The sequence below is a fragment of the Hippichthys cyanospilos genome, chromosome 19 (genome assembly GCF_059441005.1).
Source record: "Hippichthys cyanospilos isolate Australia breed blue-spotted pipefish chromosome 19, RoL_Hcya_1.0, whole genome shotgun sequence".
Lineage (NCBI taxonomy): Eukaryota > Metazoa > Chordata > Actinopteri > Syngnathiformes > Syngnathidae > Hippichthys > Hippichthys cyanospilos.
Window position 1 is genome coordinate 15,754,819 of NC_142387.1, and position 21,047 is coordinate 15,775,865.

General features: G+C 49.9%; 2 protein-coding genes across 3 annotated transcripts; one reads left to right on the plus strand and one right to left on the minus strand.

Annotated features, from left to right (window-relative positions):
• The first annotated feature begins 314 nt into the window (after positions 1 to 314).
• On the plus strand, positions 315 to 16,518 carry LOC148408129 (collectin-12-like). Its single transcript, XM_088402197.1, has 10 exons — positions 315 to 525; positions 1,812 to 1,862; positions 9,001 to 9,123; positions 12,118 to 12,204; positions 12,348 to 13,391; positions 13,645 to 14,127; positions 14,748 to 14,884; positions 15,000 to 15,109; positions 15,829 to 15,977; positions 16,060 to 16,518. Exons 1-10 carry the CDS (start codon positions 519 to 521, stop codon positions 16,068 to 16,070), a joined length of 2,202 nt encoding a protein of 733 aa, XP_088258323.1. The 5' UTR covers positions 315 to 518; the 3' UTR covers positions 16,071 to 16,518.
• Positions 16,192 to 20,874, minus strand: LOC148408130 (ADP-ribosyl cyclase/cyclic ADP-ribose hydrolase 1). Of its 2 annotated transcripts, none has more exons than XM_088402199.1 (9): positions 20,276 to 20,874; positions 19,338 to 19,461; positions 18,679 to 18,805; positions 18,355 to 18,490; positions 18,186 to 18,268; positions 17,754 to 17,827; positions 17,586 to 17,678; positions 17,245 to 17,331; positions 16,192 to 17,165 (listed from the first exon to the last, which is right to left on the minus strand). In XM_088402199.1, the coding sequence occupies exons 1-9, from the start codon at positions 20,472 to 20,474 to the stop codon at positions 17,096 to 17,098; spliced, it is 993 nt and encodes a 330-aa protein (XP_088258325.1). In that variant the 5' UTR covers positions 20,475 to 20,874; the 3' UTR covers positions 16,192 to 17,095. The 2 variants fall into 2 exon arrangements, with proteins under 2 accessions (XP_088258325.1, XP_088258324.1); XM_088402198.1 differs by having other exon boundaries at positions 18,355 to 18,493; positions 20,276 to 20,873.
• Between the last annotated feature and the right edge of the window lie 173 nt (positions 20,875 to 21,047).

The window sequence follows — 21,047 nt, forward strand, 5'->3', positions numbered from 1 at the left end:
CTCGTCACAGCGATGAAAATACTCCAGTTCTGTTTGGTTCGTATGCTAAGCGTTAACTTGCTTCTTGGTGGATCAAATTGCCGAGTTAAACTTTACACACGCGATGAAAAAAAAAAAGATTATGGACATGTACTAATTTGACAGTAGGTGATAAATAGCATTTGATATGTTTGTTGTTAATAAACGTCAAACGCATTTCCTTTAATTTTGCAAGTAACAACCGGAGGTTGTACCGTCTAGCTTGACTTGTCTTGGTCAAGTTGTGAGCAGTGAGCGAGAGGGGAGAGACCGGATCAGAACCAATCAGTCCCGCTTCAAGGAAGCACAAGAAGGATGGGATTCCGACGAGAAGTGGACTTTGTTTTCACCTCTTAGGTTTTTGGTCTATGTTCTGAAGGCAACAGCCGCCCACTTTCGGAAACTTTTTGTTTTCTTGCGCCGGATGTTGCGATGCGCACAAAGTGAGAGACGGCGCTCCTTCGTGTCTTCTTGTGGCCCCGGCGACCAATCAAAACGCAATGAAAGGTAGCGTCCGTCGTCATCGTCGTCGCCATATGATTTTGAAGCAGTCGCCTTCAGGAATCGAAAACTTTTGCACCTACGTGACAGTTAACTAGCGAGGCGGCACAGTTCGGAGGTTGCATGTTCCAATCTCCTTCGGAGTTGCCGAGGTGTGTTTGTCCCTAAGTGCCGAGCCATTGATTTTGTCGCCCCAAATCAGATGGAATGGCTTGCAGCTGCAAGAGCACAAATAATAAAAATGGTACACGACAGATTAGGGTCATCATTTTTGAAATAATTGATGTCAATGGGAACCGTGGTCTTATCGTCTTTAAAAAATGGAATCAAAAATGGTTTACTTCTTAACCCTCCCGTTATGTTTGTTTGCAAGAAAAAGCATCATCTGCATCATCCAAATCCGATATTTAGTTTTAAACGGGGGTGGAGGTTCATTTTTTCAGAACAGCGAAAATGTCTCCAGGTCAACATGACCCGGAGGTGGGTGTATCGAATCAAAGTGTCAGAAACTCTTTATTTTATTTTTTTTTAATCGGAAACCCACTCATGAAGTAACAAAGGCACAATTGAATGTATTTATACGTTTATAATATATTTATGATGTGTTAAATGTCTGAGAAACACAAACTACATCCCAAAGATGTTTATTCATGTCCTCGGAGTTCAACTAATATTACTTTTTATATATTTATTTTTAAGTGTTAGGGGGAAAGAAGGAGATTTTTTTTAAAAAATCGTTGATAAAATTTTATATATATATATATATATATATATATATATATATATATATATATATATATTAGCATCTTTCAGAAATAGTGCTACACAGGGATGCATGTTTGACAGTTGACTTCACCACGATTGGGTTCAATTGTGACCCCTCCCTCGCCAAAACATCTTCCCCAAGTGCCCCCCCCCCACTGGGTTAGCCCCATCTGTTTATCATTAAACCCGGAATCGTCAGTGTAGTGCAGTGTTACGCGCCTGGTCGAGGGGACACAAGAATTTTTACAGTCTCAGAAGAGTGTTTTTTCCAGACCCCACACGTAAAGATGAACAAAATAAATGCATCAGGCATTTACAGTTTTGCTGGAAGTGTGTTCCGAGCATCTCGCCACACGCGTACAGGTTCGGTTCCGCCGGGGATCTTCAGAGGAGTCTTCAAATACATCCCAGTTTATAATCTAAGAATATATATATATGTACACCACCCATATGAAGTAATCTGTAGGATTGGTTTATGTTTTATCTCCAAGCTATTTATGTCATGTGCTTGTGATTATGTCACGCAGACGACTTTGCAGACGAGGAGGAAGTACAGTCTTTTGGATACAAGCGCTTTGGTAAGTGCACCCCCCCCCCCCCCCCCCCCAATTAAGACTGAATTCTTGCTCCCTGTGATCATTAGCATGCTTGTCTTATGGCTAAATGTCCAAACCTCAACGGGGATCGACAACCTTTCTAGGTTTTCTCGCTTTTATCCGAATAAATTCACCGCCGCCCCCTCCGATTCGAAAACACGGCAGAGACCGCAACTACGCAAGCTTATGCAAAATGAAATTGGCGAGGAGCAGCACCTCTGACCGAATGCCCGAAGTATTCCTGCGGTGTCCGAAATAAGGCCGTCTAGACATATACCGTAATTCCCCAAATATAAGACACGCTTTTTTCCCCAGTATTGAAGACCAAAAGAAAGGATGCGTCCTATAAAGGGGAACTTAGAAACTAGAATGTTGTTGTTTTTTCTTAATTTGACACCATTTGATGCTTGATTGCATTTTTTCCGCGGCTCGTAAAATATTCTGCTCATTGACACATTTGGCTGGGGGCTCGCGTATTTTGGGGGGAGGTCTTCATCCCAGTGCGGGCAGAGCCCGGAGGAGCCCCCAAACTGTGTTCAAACGCATTCCTTGTCATCCGAGTCGGCCGACGAGGAGCATCCTGTTTGTTTTTGCCGGCTCGGCTTCTTTTGAAAGCCATGAGCGGCGCGGGGAATTCTGTCATTACGATTTGACACCTAGGCTTCAAATAATACAGAAAGCAAACATGAGCATAGCGGTACTTCTACTTGCAAAATTAATTTGTTCGGGTTTCGTCAGAATTAATATCGAAATGGGAATCTTTCATAGGTGGCGTGGCTTTTTACATGTAAATATCCTAATCTGTTCCAAGACCGCCCCAAAATGCTCCTAAACCCTGTAAATCACAGGTGTCAAACTCAAGGCCCGGGGGCTTGATCATCATTGAATATGGCCCACGAAATGCTAATTACGATTTAAAATTTCTGCCTAAGATAGCAAATTTTGCATGTTTTCTACAACTTCTATACATTTTTTTTTTTACCATTACCCCTTTTGAACAGTATTTTGCGGCCTCTGTTTTCAAAATGATTAAAATCCATCTCACTTCCCATTCTCAATTGCCCTCCGACAGAAACCATAACTACAATGTGGCCCATGATAAAAATGAGTTTGACACCCATGCTAAATGAACCGTATTCATTGTAGCAGTCACAACTTGACTTTGATTGGTAAATCTTGCTCGGGTCACCTTCCAGGAATGGCTAACATCTTAGCAAACTTGCGTATTTATTGGTCAAGACACGCAAAGGTGTCACGTCCTCCAGCATGTCGCTTAGGTCCGAAGAGGTAAAGGCAAAGACGCCCTCCGTATCCATCACGCGTTCCAAGGAGGTACCAAAAGTAGTAAGTGGGCTTTTCTGGACCGAACATACGGCAGCGCGTTAGTTTCTCCCTCTCCATCTTACACAAACATCATCCAGAAGGTATGCGCGCATGACGTATGTTTACACAAAGGCACGAACGGACATTTGTATGACTTGCACACGTACTGTACATGTTGTGAGTGAATACATACGGCGGGCCTGGACGGCCGCCACGCCACCCCGGGTCGTAACGCGGTTGTTATTCTCCGTAATCGCCGCCGAGGACAAACGGCCACCGGCGTTAAAAAAGCCGCCCGTCCGACTGAGACGTTGCCGACGTCCTAGGGGTGACACTTTTACCAAATATCCAAAGAAATTCTGAATTTCAACGGACCCTGTGAAATCTTTGCTTCTTGACCTTTAGCTTATGTTGCTCAGGCATTTTTTCTGCACTTCCGTCCACAAACATGTCTCCAGATACCACTTGCAAGCGCACGCGTGGATAGGTTGCTCCGTTGTGGCCAACGCGGAAGAAGCAACGACGCGCACCATCCCGGTTAACAGGGTCACACGTAGCGTAGCCTTGTCCCCGTCGCTCAGCGGCATGATGATTTTAACACATACTGTCGCTCATGTGACGCTTTGCTGCCTTTTTGAAGGAGTGCCAGGAATTTTGGATTGCCTTTGCAGCGGTTTTGCGGCCTCTTTTATAAATTGCGGCGTTTTGTCGTGGTCTTCTGTAGCCCCGCCGTGTCTCTGTTTCTACATTTTCCCCATACGTTCCCCGTCAGAGATTCTTGCCGCTCTATTCCGAATACGGCAAAAGTCAAACGGTCAAATGATCGCGTACGGCGTAAGCCGCGTGTCCTGGATATAACATTCGGTATCAAAGAGTGTGTAAACAAAAAAAAAAAAAAAAAATCAGATGATGTACAGCCAGACGGTCGGGAGGCGAGGTCGGAAGCCGACAAGGAGATATTTCATCCCGGGGAGACGGGAAAGGGGGTGGAAGGGGAACGTGGGAGAAGGTAGAGGAGATCCAGCCGGTGTTGGCGGGAAAAACAGGAAGAGGTACGACGGGCGAGCGGATAAGACGTGATGCTTTCGGGTCTCAAATGATAACTGATCTAGCCACCATGTTACAAACAGCAACGTTGGCCAGTCTTTTACATCTGAGGTCTCCAGCCAGACTTAACCAGACCATCGCTACAGTCTGGTTAAGTCTGGTTTTTTTCGGCGTTGTGGTTTTCATAGCAGCGGCCGGCTTTCGGAACAAGCCGTTTCACTTCCCGCTTAGAAATGCGGCCGACCCATTTTAAAGGAGATGGAATTCCCAAAGTAACCGACGTAATATATACGCACGGATTTAACGTTTCAAAGTACGATGGCACGGGTCGTTTAGGGCTTTTCCGACGCACCCTTTTTGAGAGTGATGGAAAGCAGCAGTCTTCTCCTCCCCCAACTCTGCGAGTCACAGCGTCATAACCCCGGCGGACGTCAAGGGAGCCGTCGCCGGAGTTCGCCGGGTCTTTCTTGCGGGGGTCTGACTCATTGATTTTGGAATGCAGCATACGGCGGGAAGCCATCCGAGGCACCCGCGTTCTTTTACGGGCTCCTATCAAATCCGTCGGCAAACTTCTGTTGTGAGCGCTTTCTCCGATCGTGTCTGGCCCCGCCTAATGACTTTGGATCGGCAAGTCCCCGGCGTCCGTCCGGCGCAAAAATCCCAAACCTTTCCCAGCGGGAATGGGCCATAAAGTGCAGCCCTGTGACGTCGGGTCACGCTCCGGACGATTTGCGGTCTGGCGTTCGTTGACGAGTATTCGTCACCCCGACGTCCAGGATCTCCTGACCGGATCACCCGGCCCGTCGTCCCGCGGAACGTCTGGAACGCGATAGCCAAGAAGCCGCGCCCCCCGGTTGGCTCCCCGACCGCAGACGCGCCGGGCCACCCAGAAGGAAGGTGGCGCTTAACTTTTCCGTGGCTGGCCACCTGAGGTCCTCTCGGTCTTTGCGTTGACGCCGGTGTTGCTTTTGGACCTTTCACCGCGTAATTGAATGTTCCGCGTGTCACTCTTCCGTCCGAGTTATCGTTGTGTCACCGCTCCCTTTCCGTTCACGAATTCTATGGCACTCGTGGACGGCTTTGCGACTTGAGCCCCGGCTGGAGACTTGAGTCCAAGCGCAAACTAATAGACGCGGATAAGGTCAGCGTGTATTTACTCTACCGTCGTCATAAGCGCGCTCCGATCCATTTTCGTCTTCTCGGTCGGCTCCGGCGCAAGAGCGCAAAATAAGCAAAATCAAAATCTCTAGAATGCGTCAATGAAGGAGAATAATACTTTGGGAGAAAAAGCTCCAAAATGTTCACGCCGCGGCCCCTTTAAACATAACCTTCTTCTCATCTTTGGAAATGCCGTAAAAATCGGGACCGTTAGCTGTCCCTTTTTTCTCACGCTTTGAACCCTGCGGCTTATAGTCCAGTGCGGCCGATACGTGACACAAGTTCATGAGTGTTAGCTTAAAGTCTGCTGGGGTTTATAGTCCAAAAAATACGGTACAACAACCAGATATAAAGGATCTGTGGTCCGTTAGGTCTGATTCGATCCGACGGGACTCTGCGTGCCTGTTTTATGAGCTCTTGGATTTCACAGGGGGAAAGGAACTTCAGCTCAGCGTGTTGACTTTTCAGCGGAAGAACGTGAAGAACCAAGATCTTGAACGTAGTTCCACGCTGGTAGAAGTCAGGAAAGAGGAGGTGTCCATTTGTGGATTACTCTACCCGTCGGGCAAATTGTTGCAAATGTTGCTTGTAGCTTTTCTGAGGGCCGTTTTCGCCACAAACAAATCATCAGAAGAAGAAACGCTGGCTTTTACCCCCAAATATTTCCAAGAGGCAAGCCGGGCCGAGAAAGACGCGCCTTGGATTCCGTGTTTTGGTGGGGACGAGGTCGGGGTTTGTTATCCCAGCTGCTCATCAGAGGGAAGATGTTATTTATTTGATTTCGGCATTACTGCGTCCAGTGACACGGAGATGTTTATTTGGCTTTGAAGCGCTTGCCTTGGCTTTGCCCGATTTGGGAGATTTTTTTTTCACATTGGGATGGGGAACATGGCGAAAGTTGCCTTTTGGAGCAAGGACGTTTTTTTTGTTGTTCTTCTGAAACTTAAACACTTCGTCTTTCCCGAGGTTTGGCTGTAAGCCGTCGGAAGAACAGCTGCGTGTGCATCGTGTTGTTTTTAGAAGATTGAATCGATTCCGTTTTGAGGCTGACCGATTTTTGCCGGTATCGCATTGCGTTCGTTGCTATGTTATTTTTTTAGATGCTAATGAGGCGGTCATTAGCTTGTAGGCCACACACATACGCACTCGCGGAGCCGCAACGCTTCGAGTGTTTCGACTCCCGTGTTTTGCTTTGTAACCGAACCCGGAGTCGCTCGGCAGCCCCCCTCAAATCCTCTCCGCTGAGTAAGTCTGTTCCCTATCCCGAGCTCCAACTCCAGTGTTGATGTAGTTTTTTGGAAAGTCGACCTGTTTGTCTTTCTGAATCTTTGCGGAGCCCGACGAGGCCTCTTTGGGGTGGGGGTGGGGGGGACTGGACGTGGGGGGGGCCTCAAGGGTCCACTGATGCTGCTGCAACTCAAATCAACTTGGCACTCAAATAAATAGGAAACAACAAGCGACTGATCCTAAACTCACATTTACATCTCACAGGAAATGAAGAATGGTGGAAAAATTCCACTTGATGACATAAGACTTCAAAGTTTAGCTCAATGCCAAGACCAAAGAGGAGTTTCAAAGAATTAAGATTCTATTCAATATTAAACTGAATTTTTTATTCGTCAAATGGTAACCAAAATCCTTCAAATACATTGTTTTGTTGATGTATGCACTGTATAAGCTAATGAGGCTCACTGGCAGCTTTTGAGGAAATGGAATGCTTTTAGTTGTGCCCTGAAATATGCGCTAATTCCCAATGAACCGGCTTCAAATTGACCCAAGATGCTATTACCATTCCAGCGGAACAAACGTAACAGACGGGCGTAAAGGGATGGCCTTGTTACTTTGTGATTGTGTTTCCACACGCACGCAAAAGGTTCTTTTTGGCAAAGAAACACACCTGCGGGTCATACGTTTGAGAGAGGCGGTACGGCATTGCGAGGCAGCTCCGCCGTGCGGTTGAGAAGCGCGCCGTACGCATGAGTCACGGGGGCCGCCCCAGCTCGCAAACCCGCCAGTAGATTGAAGTCCATCCGAAAGGTTGTGGCTTTTTTACATTTTTCTCGTTGTAATGATTTTTGAGGTTGCAAAAACCGGGACCTGACCTTCGCTAGCTAATCCCATGACTTTTCATTGAGACGGCGACTTCAAATCATCAATCCGTCCTTTTGGAGTCGGTCGGGTTCCCGGAAGTCTGTCGGAGTGGAGGCCAGGGGGCCCGTGACCTCATCGCTTTGCGTTCCCGTTTGCTCCCACGGAAACCCTGACGGCTATTTACTGTAAGTAGAACGTCGCCTTTTAATAAGTGAGCCCCCCACCCACCCCACACACACACACACATTTCTGGAGCAAATCTCCTCCGCCTTTACGGTAAATCTCCCGGCCTGTCATGTTGGCAATGCGTTGAGGTGAATTTCAGTCCAATGTCTATAAACCCAAGCGCGGGCCTGGCACGCCTAATGGAAGCAAAGTTTTGATAGGAATTCAACCAAATCGGTGTGGAAAGCTCATGGCGTTTTGAACTTTTGGCGTAGGATAAGGATGGATTTATGGGTGGGTTGGCGTGTGCTTTGAGGGTTGGTTTTAGGAGCTGGGATTAGGTTCCGTTTAAAAGAGCAGTTACGGTGTTTGAGTCTAAACTCGACCCTCCGGTTGTCGGCGACCGAGAGATGGGCCTTTTTGTCCTGGCTGTGGATAGCTTTCCGTTTTAAATTCGATTTGATTGGGCTGAAAGAACTGAATTTTCACTGGCAATTTCACTCCTGCACCTCAGTCAGGTTATACTGAGAATTTTAGGAAATAGGACAAGAAAAAGTGGTTTTTGAAGGAATGGTCGGCGTTAGGGTCGGGATGATAGATAAATGGAAAGCGCGAGAAATAGTTTGTGATTTGTGCTAGGGGAAGGTTGAGGCTAGGAGAAATGAGCATGTTGAGGAATGGGTTTGAGATTGATGAGTTGGTGTTAGGGTTAGAGGCCATGATTTGGGGGTTAGGCGGTAGACCTTGGATTGGCCTCGGCCTGGGATTAGGCGCTGGTGGCTCGGGTTAGGAGCTAGAAGTCGGGGTTGAGAGGTGGGCCCCGGATCAGGCTAGGGTTAGGATAATAAGGTCGGGTTAGTTTGTGGGATCGGTTAGGATGTAGGGCTAGGGTTGGCGCGCAGGGTGAGTTTTGTTGCAGGTGTATGAAAACCCCACCCCCCACCACACTTCCCCCGATCGCAAATGAATCGCGGCCGTGTTCCCGGGAGCGCGTTCCGCGAGTCTCCAACCTCTCCGTCGACTCCACTCCCAATTCCGTCAGAGGAACGGCAAGGTTGACCCCCGGCGTTACAATGACACGCGTTATAATAGATTCCTAGCTTTGTTGAGTTTTCTTCATGGCGGCGCCATGAAAGAAAATAAGCAGGAGTGTAAACAAGTTTGCGGGGGAGGAGTTTGTTTCGCTGTCCCCTTGCCCTTTGGCCGCCCGGGGGCCCAAAGAGAACGCTTTCATGTAGACCTCTGTTTGTCCAGATGTGGGACACGACAAAAAGACTTCCCCTCAATGCGGCCTTTTCTATGTAAAGACTTGAAATCGCTTCCCCCCCTCCCGCAGCCATCCAGGAGGGCAGCCAGTGCGCCAAGTGCAAGAAGGAATGGGCGCTCAAGACCTCCATCGCCTCGCTCTACGTGCTGTGTACGCTCCTCACCGTCGCCGTGGCTGTCCTCGGATATAAAGGTCAGACGAGGAGCGCGCGGCCTCACCTTTGACTGAATTTTACCCGCTTACCGTAATCCCCCGAATGTATATTATATTCTGAAATTCCGGTGTTTTCTACTTTAACGTGGACGAGACGTACTGACACTTTGGCAACAATGTCCAAACTTAAGCGAAACAGAGTACATTTCATCTGCCTAATCTCTTCGTGTCTTCTTGTTTTCTTATCCTTAAGTTACGGTATGTATTGATGTGCTTTAATTGTGTTTCAGACTGCCCGCATTGCGAGCGGTCAGTGAACGCCTCGCAAGCGTAACGTTGAATGCTCTCAAAGCAGTTGTTTCTCCTCCAGCTTATCTTAACGTAAATACCCAAAGTTGCGCGGCGTCCGTGTTTCACCGAGTTTATGATTGCGTGTATTGGCCAAAGACCGCAATTGATAAACGAGTCAAGTGGAATAACTTTGCCCGTGCGCTGACCTATCGTATCAGCGAGGACCGGTCAGCGCTCGAGAAGCCGCGCCGTCCTTCCTCACTACAAAATGTAATACCAACAGCGGCCAGAGGCGGCGCCAAAAAACAGGATCAAGCCAAACAAATCACGAATCTATAACTGTAAAACGCTAAACTAAATCAGTTAACTAAATGAGGATTTGGACGGCGGTTCGGTCCTCTCGCTTCTTTTCTTGAAAATACTGCCGTAAGAACTTCAGGCCGCACGAGCTGCTGTCAGCTGCGACAAGCGTCGGCCCGGTATGGTCATTGTGGCCGATTTATATCAAAGGAGCGTCGGTCCAAGAACTAAATGTGCGGCAAAGCTTCTATTTTGCAATACATACACTAACATTATACCTGCGCGGTCCCGCCTGCGAAATCTGCATCATTGAATAGCTGTTAGCCTTTTTCTTTTGCCTCGGAATACTCACGTACATATACGTATGTGTAAATAGGGCCGATGCTACCGAACGTGTCGAGGGGCCGAAAGTCCAAATATATTTCTATTTGACGATGTTGCGAGCCTTTCAAAGTCAACCCAGGTTAGGTGATAATAGGGCCCGGTTAGTGAAAAATCCCCGGACACCCGCAAGCCATTAGCATCACCACATGAATGGCTTTCAACTCACTCTACCGTGAAATCGGATCTTTGTGTACTTGGACGCCGTAAGAATTCTTCTCCGTCGCTGGCTGCGTTTCTTGAGCTTTACTAAAAAACAGCGAGGTAGCGCCGGGAAAATTCATGCCCGCGCGGTAAAAAGTCAAGCCGGAGTCAGGAGCCGTCAGCTTGGCCCGGTCCAAAGGGAACAAAATCCAGCCGGTCTCTCCAACAAACATATTTTATTCAGGCGAGTACCAGGAAGTCAAGTTGACGTCGGGGTGATCCGACTCGTCCACGCATCCGGCCTGACGTCTCGGAGTTTGTGTCCATCCCGCAACATTTCCTCCTCCGACTCATTGTTTTTTTCCAGGTCGGGTTGGCGAACCGGACTCGAAACGCTCCGACCGTAATTGTCATAAACATTGCCATATGCGCCGCCGCGCATTCCTTGATCTTTTTTCTTACTTTGCAAACGGCGAAGTTAGGTTCGTATGTGGAGGGGAGCGGGTTATCTTTGCGTCTCCGTGTCCCCCTCGCACACTTTCATGCGGACCTAATGCATCCCAGATGGGCCGCGAGGCAAGCGAAACTCGCTTTTTAAAGCGCGACCTCGGCGTGACGTACGGCGCGTCGGAGCCCGGTTCTCCGCCGCACCCTCTCTGCGTGACCTCCCCCTGACCCGAGTGACACGCGCGAAGGCTAAATGAGGTCAGGTCCTCTCCGGGCTTTGTTGGCCTGCCCTAAAAGCAGCCAGAAACGGAAATGAAAGTGCTCACTTTTCACCTCCGGTTTGGCTGATTGTTGTCTTTTTGGCCCCGCGACACAAGATACTTTTGTCGATAGTCTGGCGATGACGCAATCGGCGATTTGTCTCCTTTTTTGTCTGTTCTTTTCAAAGCAAAATGCGATTATCGCAGTGCTGTAAATGCGGGACGGAGTTGGCAATTTGCTTTTTGTTCCCCTTCTTGTTGAATAAATGAAACCCGCTAGGTTTGTAAGAACCTCAAAGAACAATTCCATCTTGGTCGGCGCATAACGAGTTTTTGGATGGCTGAGGTATTAAGATTTTGCTGCACGTTGATTCAAAGGAGGCCAAAAAACTAGAAGGAGAGTCTGCACTGTTCACGGAGAGACGTCGCACGTCGCGGTCGCAGAATTCAAAGCACGCTCAATTTCGGACGCACCGGCTGATAAACCGCAACAAAAAGGACGCCATTTTCCAAGAAACTGGCGGCAGACGGCCCACGAAAGCTTCATTTGAAAAAATGCGCACCCATCATCCTTAAGATCGAAGCCCGACGAGCTCCGTTTGGCTCATTTGGGACATTTTTCCCGCTTTGCGCGCACGACATCATCTTCACGCCGTCGTTGCCGGCCACAAGAATCCCGGTCACGTAAAGTTTGGCGGCGCCGGCGGCCAGTTATTTCGTCGGAAGCCTATCGAGCGCGAGCGTTGGTTGCCCTTGATAGCTCCGAGCGGGAGAAGGCGCACGCGTCTTTTTGACAGCCATCTTGCTCCGTACCGGCTCGCCTTTTTGAAATCCCAGACACATTCCAGAGGAAATGAACGCCGGTGTCGCCTGTGGGGGCGTGAAGAGGCTCCCCCAGGTTGCCTTTGATCCCCCGCCCCCCCTTGTTTGCTAAAGACCCCTCCTGGCAGGTCACCTCCCGTCCCGCAGGATCTATGTGTCTCCTTCTAAAAGCAACGCAAATGAAATCCGATGTTATTTACGTTGCTTGACTTCATCCGGGGAGTTACACTAATCACTTCCACCGTTATTGAACGTCCAGGGGAAATGTGCGGGGATTTGTTCCCGGGATCTGTCCCTTTCTGCTGATCCTTTTTCATTAATGATGTCTGCGGTTGGAGGCCATTCCGGCCACGGCCGAGCTTGACTTTCGACTTGTCTTTCGCGCCAGTGGTGCAAAGAGTGGACAGCGTTTCGGAAGGCGTCGCCAACTATGGGGGGAAGATTATGGCCGTGGAGACCGACTTGAAAAAGTTAGGTAAGCGTGCAAACCCAGCCACTACTGTAGCTTCTATTCTATGCGCCGTATAATGCGGCGCACCCTATATTTGAAAGCACTTTTAAAACTAGGCCATTCGTCGGAGGCGCACCTTAAATTCTCGAAGAAATGTCCATCCCTAGATGATCAAAGCGGGGAAAAGTCTGAGAACGCCACCACGGCGATCCACGCCTTCAAGAGTAAGGTGTCGGCCCTCCAGAGGCAGCTGTCGGCCATGGAGGAGCACCTCCGCGGCGACCAGGTCAAGCTGAGCCAGCTGCAAAACCTGGGCTCGGAAATCCAGAGCAACCAGGCCTCCGTTCGGGTTCTTCTGGAAAGCAACGCGGCCGCCTTGCGCCTGGTCAACGGCACCCTGCGCTCCTACGGCGGCGTCCTCGGGGGTCTGCGGGACGACACCGGCCGGCTGCAGAGGGAGCTCCGGCAGCAAGTCCAGATCCAGAATCAGGTCTTGCTGAGCATCGGCGGCCTGAACCTCAGCCAGGCGCAGCAGCGCGGCCTCATCGAGGCTCTGCACCGCTCCGTGGACGACGCCGGTCAGAAGATCCGGAAAGTCCGCGAGGACTTCCAGAGCCTGGAACAGACCGCCAGACAGACACTCGGCGATACCGAGTGGCTCCGGGGTAGAGTCTACAACCTGCAGGTTCTGGCGACCAACACCTCGGCGCTCTCCAAAGCCAACAACGACAGCCTGGAGGAGGTGGGATCCCTGCTGGCGTCGGTGTCCAGCCAGTTGCAGAATACCAGCGGCTTGGCCGACGCCCATGAGCAGTCCCTGAAGGAGGTCCTGGAACGGCAGAGGGACTTGGGCGATCGCGCGGCTTCCGAATTGGAACGGTTAGAGATGCGACTGGACCGGTCGGAGCAGGGCCTGGACCGCGTAACGGGCAACGTCAGCTTCACCACGCAGCTCCTGGGCGCCATCAACCTCGACCTCAACGCCCTGCGCGGCTGCTCCGAGGCGGTCGCCCGCCACTCGGACTTCCTGGCCAGCCTCAACGGCAGCGTGGCCGACGTGAGGGTGGATGCGGCCGGGCTGAGATCCCATCAGGAGGACCTGGCGGCGCGCTTGGACAAAGAGGTCACCAGCCTCTCTATCATCATGGAGGAGATGAAGCTGGTGGACACAAAGCACTCTCAGCTGATCACCAACTTCACCATCCTGCAAGGTAAGACTCGTGAGCCACGGCGGCCAGGATGATTCTGAGGGACGGGTTTCCCTTCTCTCTCGGTTATGTCTTGCCGCGTTTACGCTCGACGCTCTCCCTCGAGATTTTCATGCTTTCCTGGCTCTACGTGGGCCGTGATTGGCCGTTGACCGGTCGAGTACGTGCCCTGTCACCCGCCACCCGAACGAGGAGGAGCGCGTTGGGAATTCGGTGGATGCAAGCTTCTTTCATTTGGACTGCGATTCTTTTCCAGGACCACCCGGTCCCAGGGGCGCACGAGGGGACAAAGGACCTCCGGGACCGACCGGTCAGTCGGGTCAGAAGGGCGAGAAAGGGGACAAAGGTGCCCCGGGGATACGAGGGCCAAGAGGGGAGCAAGGAACCCCGGGCGGGCCCGGCATTCCGGGCTTGAGGGGCCTTCCGGGCGTCCCGGGCAACCCCGGCTCCAAGGGCCCCAGGGGGTCCGGGGGAAGAGCCGGACCTCCCGGGGGTAAAGGCGAGCCTGGCGCCGCCGGTCTGCCGGGTAGAGACGGGCAGCCCGGTCCTCAGGGAGCGCAGGGCCCACCGGGCGTCCGGGGTCCCATCGGGCCGGCTGGGGAGCAGGGGCCGAGGGGACCGCAAGGACCGGCGGGGCCTCCGGGGCCCGCCGGACCCCCTGGACCGCCGGGAGTCCTCGTCCCCTTGAGCCCGGTGTCCCTCCAAGACGAGGCGGCCGCTCCGACGCCGGGGGCCCCAGGTAAGACCTCCTCCGAGACCCCCGTCGTTATGAGAGACCGTGCAAAAAAGAAAACAATGTATTTCCCTTCTTGCGCCCTTTAAATCAAGGGTGTGAAACGCATTTTAACCGTGGGCCAAATGGTGCTTTCAGTTTAAGTCGGCGGGCCGTCAAATACATTTTAAGGGTGATCGTCACGCTGTGCTTTAGATATATCTAAAGATGTCTAGTCTGACTTTCTCCCTGTCAAGAAACAGGATATTGTCATATAAGTCTCTTTTGAAGAACCAAAAAGAAGAATTACACAAGCTCTAACAAGAGTCGACCAGCTTAATGCCGGCGTGTATCGTGAAACGCCATAGACGGACCGATGGAAATAATTCCAAACCTTCAAACGAGTGCCGCTTGAAGACAAGAGCGGCAAACAAAACGTCATGGTTATGCTAGCTCTTCTCATCGAGCTCACTGCTGCCAGAAACGCGTGTTGTGGCCCAAAGCGCCACTACGCTGGATGCGTTCAAAGTCAGGCTTGCCCGTTTACCTTCACAACTCATAAAAAAAAAAAAAAATCTTAAAAATGTATACATCGGTAATCTACAAGGATGCGCCGGATTCGATTGGCGCGATTTGCTGTCGCGCAGGGTGCCCGCCCGAGTGGCTCGGCCACAGGGACACGTGCTACACGTTCTCCAAAGATTTGCGCAGCTTCGACGACGCAAAGTCCGCATGCGAAGAGGTCTCGGCTTCCTTGCTGATCATCCGAGACGCGGAACAACAGGCCAGTCCCAACCAACCGCTCAAACCGAACCGCCGTTTTTGTTTGTACATTTTCTGCGCCGATGCGCGGCTTCTATTTTTTTCAAGTCGACGATTGTTTGTGTTTTTTGGCGCAGGCTTGGCTGCGGAAGCAGACCGACGGCAAGGGCTATTTCTGGATGGGTCTGACCGACCGGGCGGAGGAGAACGTGTGGCGCTGGCTGGACGGCAGCCGACCGGATTTCACGTCAGTACCGTCAAAATTTCTTGGGATTCTTTGCCTGTTGCTTTTACCTTGGAAGCTCGCGACGCTAATAGGAATTGCCCGCTACCTGGTAATTACCAGCAGTGGATGCATAACACGAGCCCGGCCATTACTGTAGCTTCTATTCTATATGCCTCATAACGCAGTGCGCCTTGTGAAAACGGTTTGAAATCAGGCCTTTCATTGAAGGTGCGCCTTATCGTGCGGATAATACGGTAATAAAGCTTGACTGATTTGTCTGAATGTTTTGTTGCCGATTCTGTGGTTTCGCGCTATACACGTGACAATAATTCGCTCCAATCTTTTAGCGCAGCTCCATCTAGTGGATGCATAACGCAAGTCAAGCCACGACCGTAGCTTCCATTCGATGCGCCGTGCCCTGTACAGTATATGAAAACACTTTGAAAATAGCCCATTCATTGGTGGTGTGCCTCATAGTGCGGGAAAACGCCCCTTATAATGCGTTACGGCCTATATACGAAAAGACTTTTAAAATGGGCCGTTGGTTGAGAGCGCGCCTTATCATCCGATGCAGTGCGGAAAATACGGTAATCCAATATTACCTACTCATCGTGAATGTGTTGCCGCCGTTTGGGTTAGCAAGCCAGCATTCGCATGAGAACGCTTTGACGTCGATGATCTCAAATACTTTGATTCCACCTGAGGAAGCTTTTCATGTGATGGCGCGCATTGTTTTGCAGGAAGTGGAAGCCCGGTCAGCCCGACAACTGGGGCCACGGCCACGAGAGCGGCGAGGACTGCGCGGGCCTCATCCACGACGGCCTGTGGAACGATTTCTTCTGCGACGACCTGATTAGCTACATTTGCCAGATGCCACAGACGCACGCGCGTAGGGGCGCCCGCCTTTCTGCGAAAACGCTTTCTTCTCATGACCGGGGCGATGATGGAACGGACTCTCCGTGTTTCCGCAGGGAGCTCGTAGCGGCGAAGGCGGGACAGGGCGGCGGGGCAGCTAGACTGGACACCACGCAGGTTCTGGTCCACACAAAAGGGACACGGTTTGGGACGCCAGCGGCTTGAGTGCAATACAGCAGCGGCCAAAGGAAGGACGATCCTTTTTTTATTCAATGTATATTTTTTTTACGAGTGATTGATGGACATTTTAACGGCAAACTAATGTATATGTCAACTATGCAAATGTAGGAAAAACTAGCAAAAACACATGCTTCTCATTACATTAAAAAAACCAAAACGTTTTCTTCAGATTTGAAGGTGATAAAACTAAAAGGTGCTACCAAATTGGGATACTTTTTGCGGGTTTATTCCATCAAAGTTTCGGGTTTGTATACAGAATTTGGTGGTGATCACTATGGAAAAGACAGGCAATGTTTGAGATGATTTTACTCCAAATAAAAGAAGCTTAAGTACAACATGTACCTAAAATATGTTTCACGCCGCTAATCCCACCACAGGATAGTATCAGACGAAAAAAAACGTTAATGAAATGAAGTCAGCCACGTGTTTAGACAAACTTCGAATTTAGCCAACTGCAAAAATTGGAACTTTGCCTAACAACACGCACATTCCAGTTAAAAAACAAAAAAAAACAACAAAAATTGAATCGGAGAATGGCGATCCCAAGTGGACAAAAATAATATTGGCGCCCCATGTGTTCGGTGTTCCCTCGTTTATCGCGGGGGTTGCCGTTCCCAAAATATTTGCCGTAACCAAAGTCAACAAATAGAGAATGACCCCCCCCCCCCCACCCGCCTTTTATTTTTTATTTTTAGTTTGTTTCTTTCGGCAAAAACAACAACAAAACACCAAAAGAATTCAATAAAAAATTCGAGAAAAAATTCAGAATAAATAAAAATACAAGTCGTTCTCTGGAGAAAAAGCTTTCTTCTAAAATCAAAAAAAAAAAAAAAAAAGCCCAGCAAAACTGTCTTTGTTTTTTTTTCCTTTTGGCAAAGGCCCCGAAACCGGTCCGGGGGTCCGGAAATGTTATCAGTTGAGTGGGCAGGTCCGGCACGCGGGGTGTTCCGGCTTGCGGACGCACTGCAGGACGGTCAGGAAGCTGCGGATGCGTTTGCCCGAGTCAGGCCGGGAGCATCGGCTTAAAGCCATCTATCGGGGGGGCGGGGGCGGGGGCTCACCTGTCGTTGTCCGAGCACGTCCAGCGGAATCCCCTGTTCTGAAGGATGCGGATCAAGTCGGCGACCGACCCCCCGCCGCACGACTCTCTGTCAACAGAAAGGAAGCACGGTTTCTACCGCGGGCTCAGCTCCTCTCTGTTTCTCGGCGCTGCGGCGATAGGAGTCATTCTTCGCAGAGGATAAAGAATACAATAGCGAGTGTTTTTTAATCGCTCGGCTCCCCTCCCGGACTCTCCGTCTCGTCACTCGGGGCGCGTGCTCAGTCTTGTGTTTTCTCATGATGAACTAGACGAGCGTCATTGCTTGTGAGATAAGGTCAACTTTTGCTCAAAGGTCCTCACATAAAGGGGCCATCCAGATCGGTCACCACCTTGATGTTGACGTAGCGGACCCTCTGCGGATTCAGACCGTCCAGCTCCACGCTTGCCAACATGCTGCCGGAGCGAGAGAAAAAACAAGAGAAATCCAGCACCGTTCGGCCTCCGGTTGAAACGGCGCCCAAAGCCCACCTGTTCCTGTCGAAGGCCTTCTCCATGGAGCCGTTCAGCAGCACCGTCACGTTGCCGCACGCCGCCTCCGCAAACTGACAAACGCAAAACATTCGCGGAAAAAACAACACAAGACACGATTTCAACTGTGTCCCTGGAAAAAGAAGAAGCAAAAGATTATTTTTCCGGGCGGGGGGGGGATTAGTTCTTGTAAGATTAAATCTCTTTTCTCCAACAACAAAAAAAGTCATTTTTCCAAGAAAGTTTTGACTCTGTCAACCGACGTGACTTTTTTACGGAAAGAATACAAAGCATCTTTTTGACCTAAGAAGAAATGTGCCCAGAAAAATCCTTCATTTTTCCAAGATTACAAATAAGGAAAATGAATCATTCCAAAAAGAAAAGCAAAACACTCCGTCTTTGGGATGGAATGAGTTGAGGGTCCGCGCTCACGTTTTTGGACGCCTGCCTCCACAAGGAGCGCACGGGATGATGCGAGCACGCCGACCACTCGGGACACGAGGCGAAGTCGAAATCTGCAAAGGACCAGGACGAGCGAGGCGGTGAGAGAGGCGGCGAGAGAGGCGCGCGCCCGGGCCCGGCCCGGCGGGGAGCGGCCTACTCGAGTCTTCCTGTTGGCCGCACCAGATGAGCTGGTTGAACATGTAGCCCGCCAAGGTGTCCTCCAGCGTCCAGGCGTCGCGCGCCACCGCCGCGTAGTCCTCCATCAGCGTCCTCGTCTTGCTCCACAACACAAACTGCTGCGCAAAAAAAAAAATCCAAAACGGGGGCCCGGCCCGGGGGCCGTCCGTTTTTAAGGGGCCCGTGGCCGTACGTTGGAAATGACATCTTCTGCTCATAAATTAGCCTTTTTTTATATATATATATATATAAAAATATTTGAATGCAAATAATGTCTTTTTATATTTGAGCGGGAGGAGCTTACCCGGTCGCAGGCCCAGTTTTGCGGCATGGCTCGGAACATGCGGCGGTAGTGCTCGGCGCCCACGCGGCACGCCGCCCGCCGCACCACCGCCTCTTCGAACGCCCGCCAGATCTCCTCGCAGTCGGACCTTGCGGCGGACAGTCAAACCGCATGGCTCATGGGACCTCCCTCCATAAGGGGCGGAGCTAGACGCTGACTCGGGGTGACCGTGGGCACCACTTGTCACGCTTGTCTGTTTTGATAACCCGCTTGTTTTTTTTGTTTGTTTTTTAGCCCTTTTTACACACATGCTATCATTTTAGACCATGGTGGTTCAAACCGCAGCCCGGGGGCCAAACGTGGCCCGCATCCCATTAGCAGCGGCCCGCAGCGTCAGGAAAATCTGACACGGGGCTCGCAAGACTTGTGACGAAGGACCACAAAAGGAAGCAGAATGACAAGGGAGGTTGTCACGCTGTTCACGACCAAATAACAACGATAGCCCCCAAAAGACCTCGCGGCATGTTCTTCTCTGTGTAACGAGGGTTAGGGTTAAGGTTGCCTTTGTTTTGGTTCCATGCAAAACTAGGGACGGCCCCGCCTTGGACTTTATTTTGATTGCATATTTCAACTGCAATGAATGTCAGAAAAGAAAGCGGGCAACGCCCCGGAAGGCTTACCTGATGTCGGGGTTGACGAGCGTGACGTAATGGAAACACCTGCCCATCACGATGTGCTTGATGTTGGGCGTGGTGCCCAAACGGGCTCGCAATGGCGCCGCGCACACGCACAGCATCAGCGCGCCTGCGCAAACAGCAAACAGGACACGCACACCCGGGCCGTTTCTTCCAAAACCAGAGGAAGAACTTTTCTGTTGTTTTCATTATTTAATGCATACAACAGTTAAGACTTCAACTGAGGCACAGCATTTGACTTCTTTACAATATTTTCAACAACCGTTTGTATTATTTTAGTTTGCGGTCGAATGATTTTTATTTTTGATCCCATTATTTTGTTCAATCTATTTTTCTTTATTTTATTACGTCTGACTATCTCACTATTTTCACTTCACAACAGGAAGAAGAATATGAAGATATCGGGCGATTTTTGTTGAATCTTTCATTAAGCTGTAATATGTTTATCTTTTTTTAAATTAGTTGTTTATCAGGTTGTAAAATGGGCATTATTGACTGAGTAGATCAGGAAAGCTAACAAATATTTTTTGTATTATTTTAGTTGATGATTGTATTATTTCTATCATTTTATTTATTTATTATTGTTCTAACTATATTTTCACTTTACAACAGAAAGAAAAATATGCAAAACTCGCTGAAACCTGTATTATGCTGTAATATGTTCATTTTTTTATTTATTGGCTGATTTTGCACGTTATAAAATAGCCAATATCGACTGATGAGATCAGGAAAGTTTTTATCATTTTAGTTTATGATCGTATTATTTTACAAAGAGAAAATCGGATGTTTTTTTTAACCTTTCAATATGTATTATTTAATAATGCTAATATTGTTTGAGTCATCAGCAAATGTAAAAATAAAATAAAGAGGAAAGCTCTTGAAACGGTTTGGAAAACAAAGAAAGAAACACGAAAGGTGCTTACACGCAGTCACGCCGGTTTTGAAGTTGGTTGCCATGGTAACGCACCCTCCAAGGGATAACTCCGGACGGCGTTTTCTAACCATCAACCACCAAAAATGATCAGTTTCCCAAGGAGGCCAAAAGACAGCATGTCGGGGAAAGCCAGGCTTCTGTCGGTCTTTCCGGCTAATCCAATGAGCGAAAAAGCACATGCTCTCCATTATGGTGTCACTTGGTCGCTGATGCTCAACGACTTGGTTCCTCCTCCTCCTCCTCGCCCTCCTCCTGTCGGGACGCCGCAGACACTCGCCGTCCCTGCAGGAGAGGCCATACGTTTTCCTCCAAGGGCCCCCGCGTGACTCCTATTATGACGCCGCGGAGAATCGGCAGACAAGGCCTGGGCTGTTTGTTTGAAGGGAGACTTTGTCAGTTGCGGCGGGAAGAGAATCGACGGCGTTTTATCCAGAACTGCTCTCATTCCCCTAGACAAACGAACTTTCGCTCTGTGTTTCGGAGAAACAGACAGAAGCATTTCAAAGAGAGAAGGGGGTGAAATGAGGTTGCCAAACCGGGAATTTCGAACGAACGGTTGCCCTAAAATGCAGGGGTGGGCAACTCCAGGCCTCGAGTGCCGGTGTCCTGCATGTTTTCCAGTTTTCTCTCCCTAACACACCTGATTTAAACCATTAGCTCATCAACAAGCTCTGCTGGAGCTTGAGAATGATCCTAATCGTTTGAATCAGGTGTGTTTGAGAGAGAAAACAGGAAAACATGCAGGACACCGGCCCTCGAGG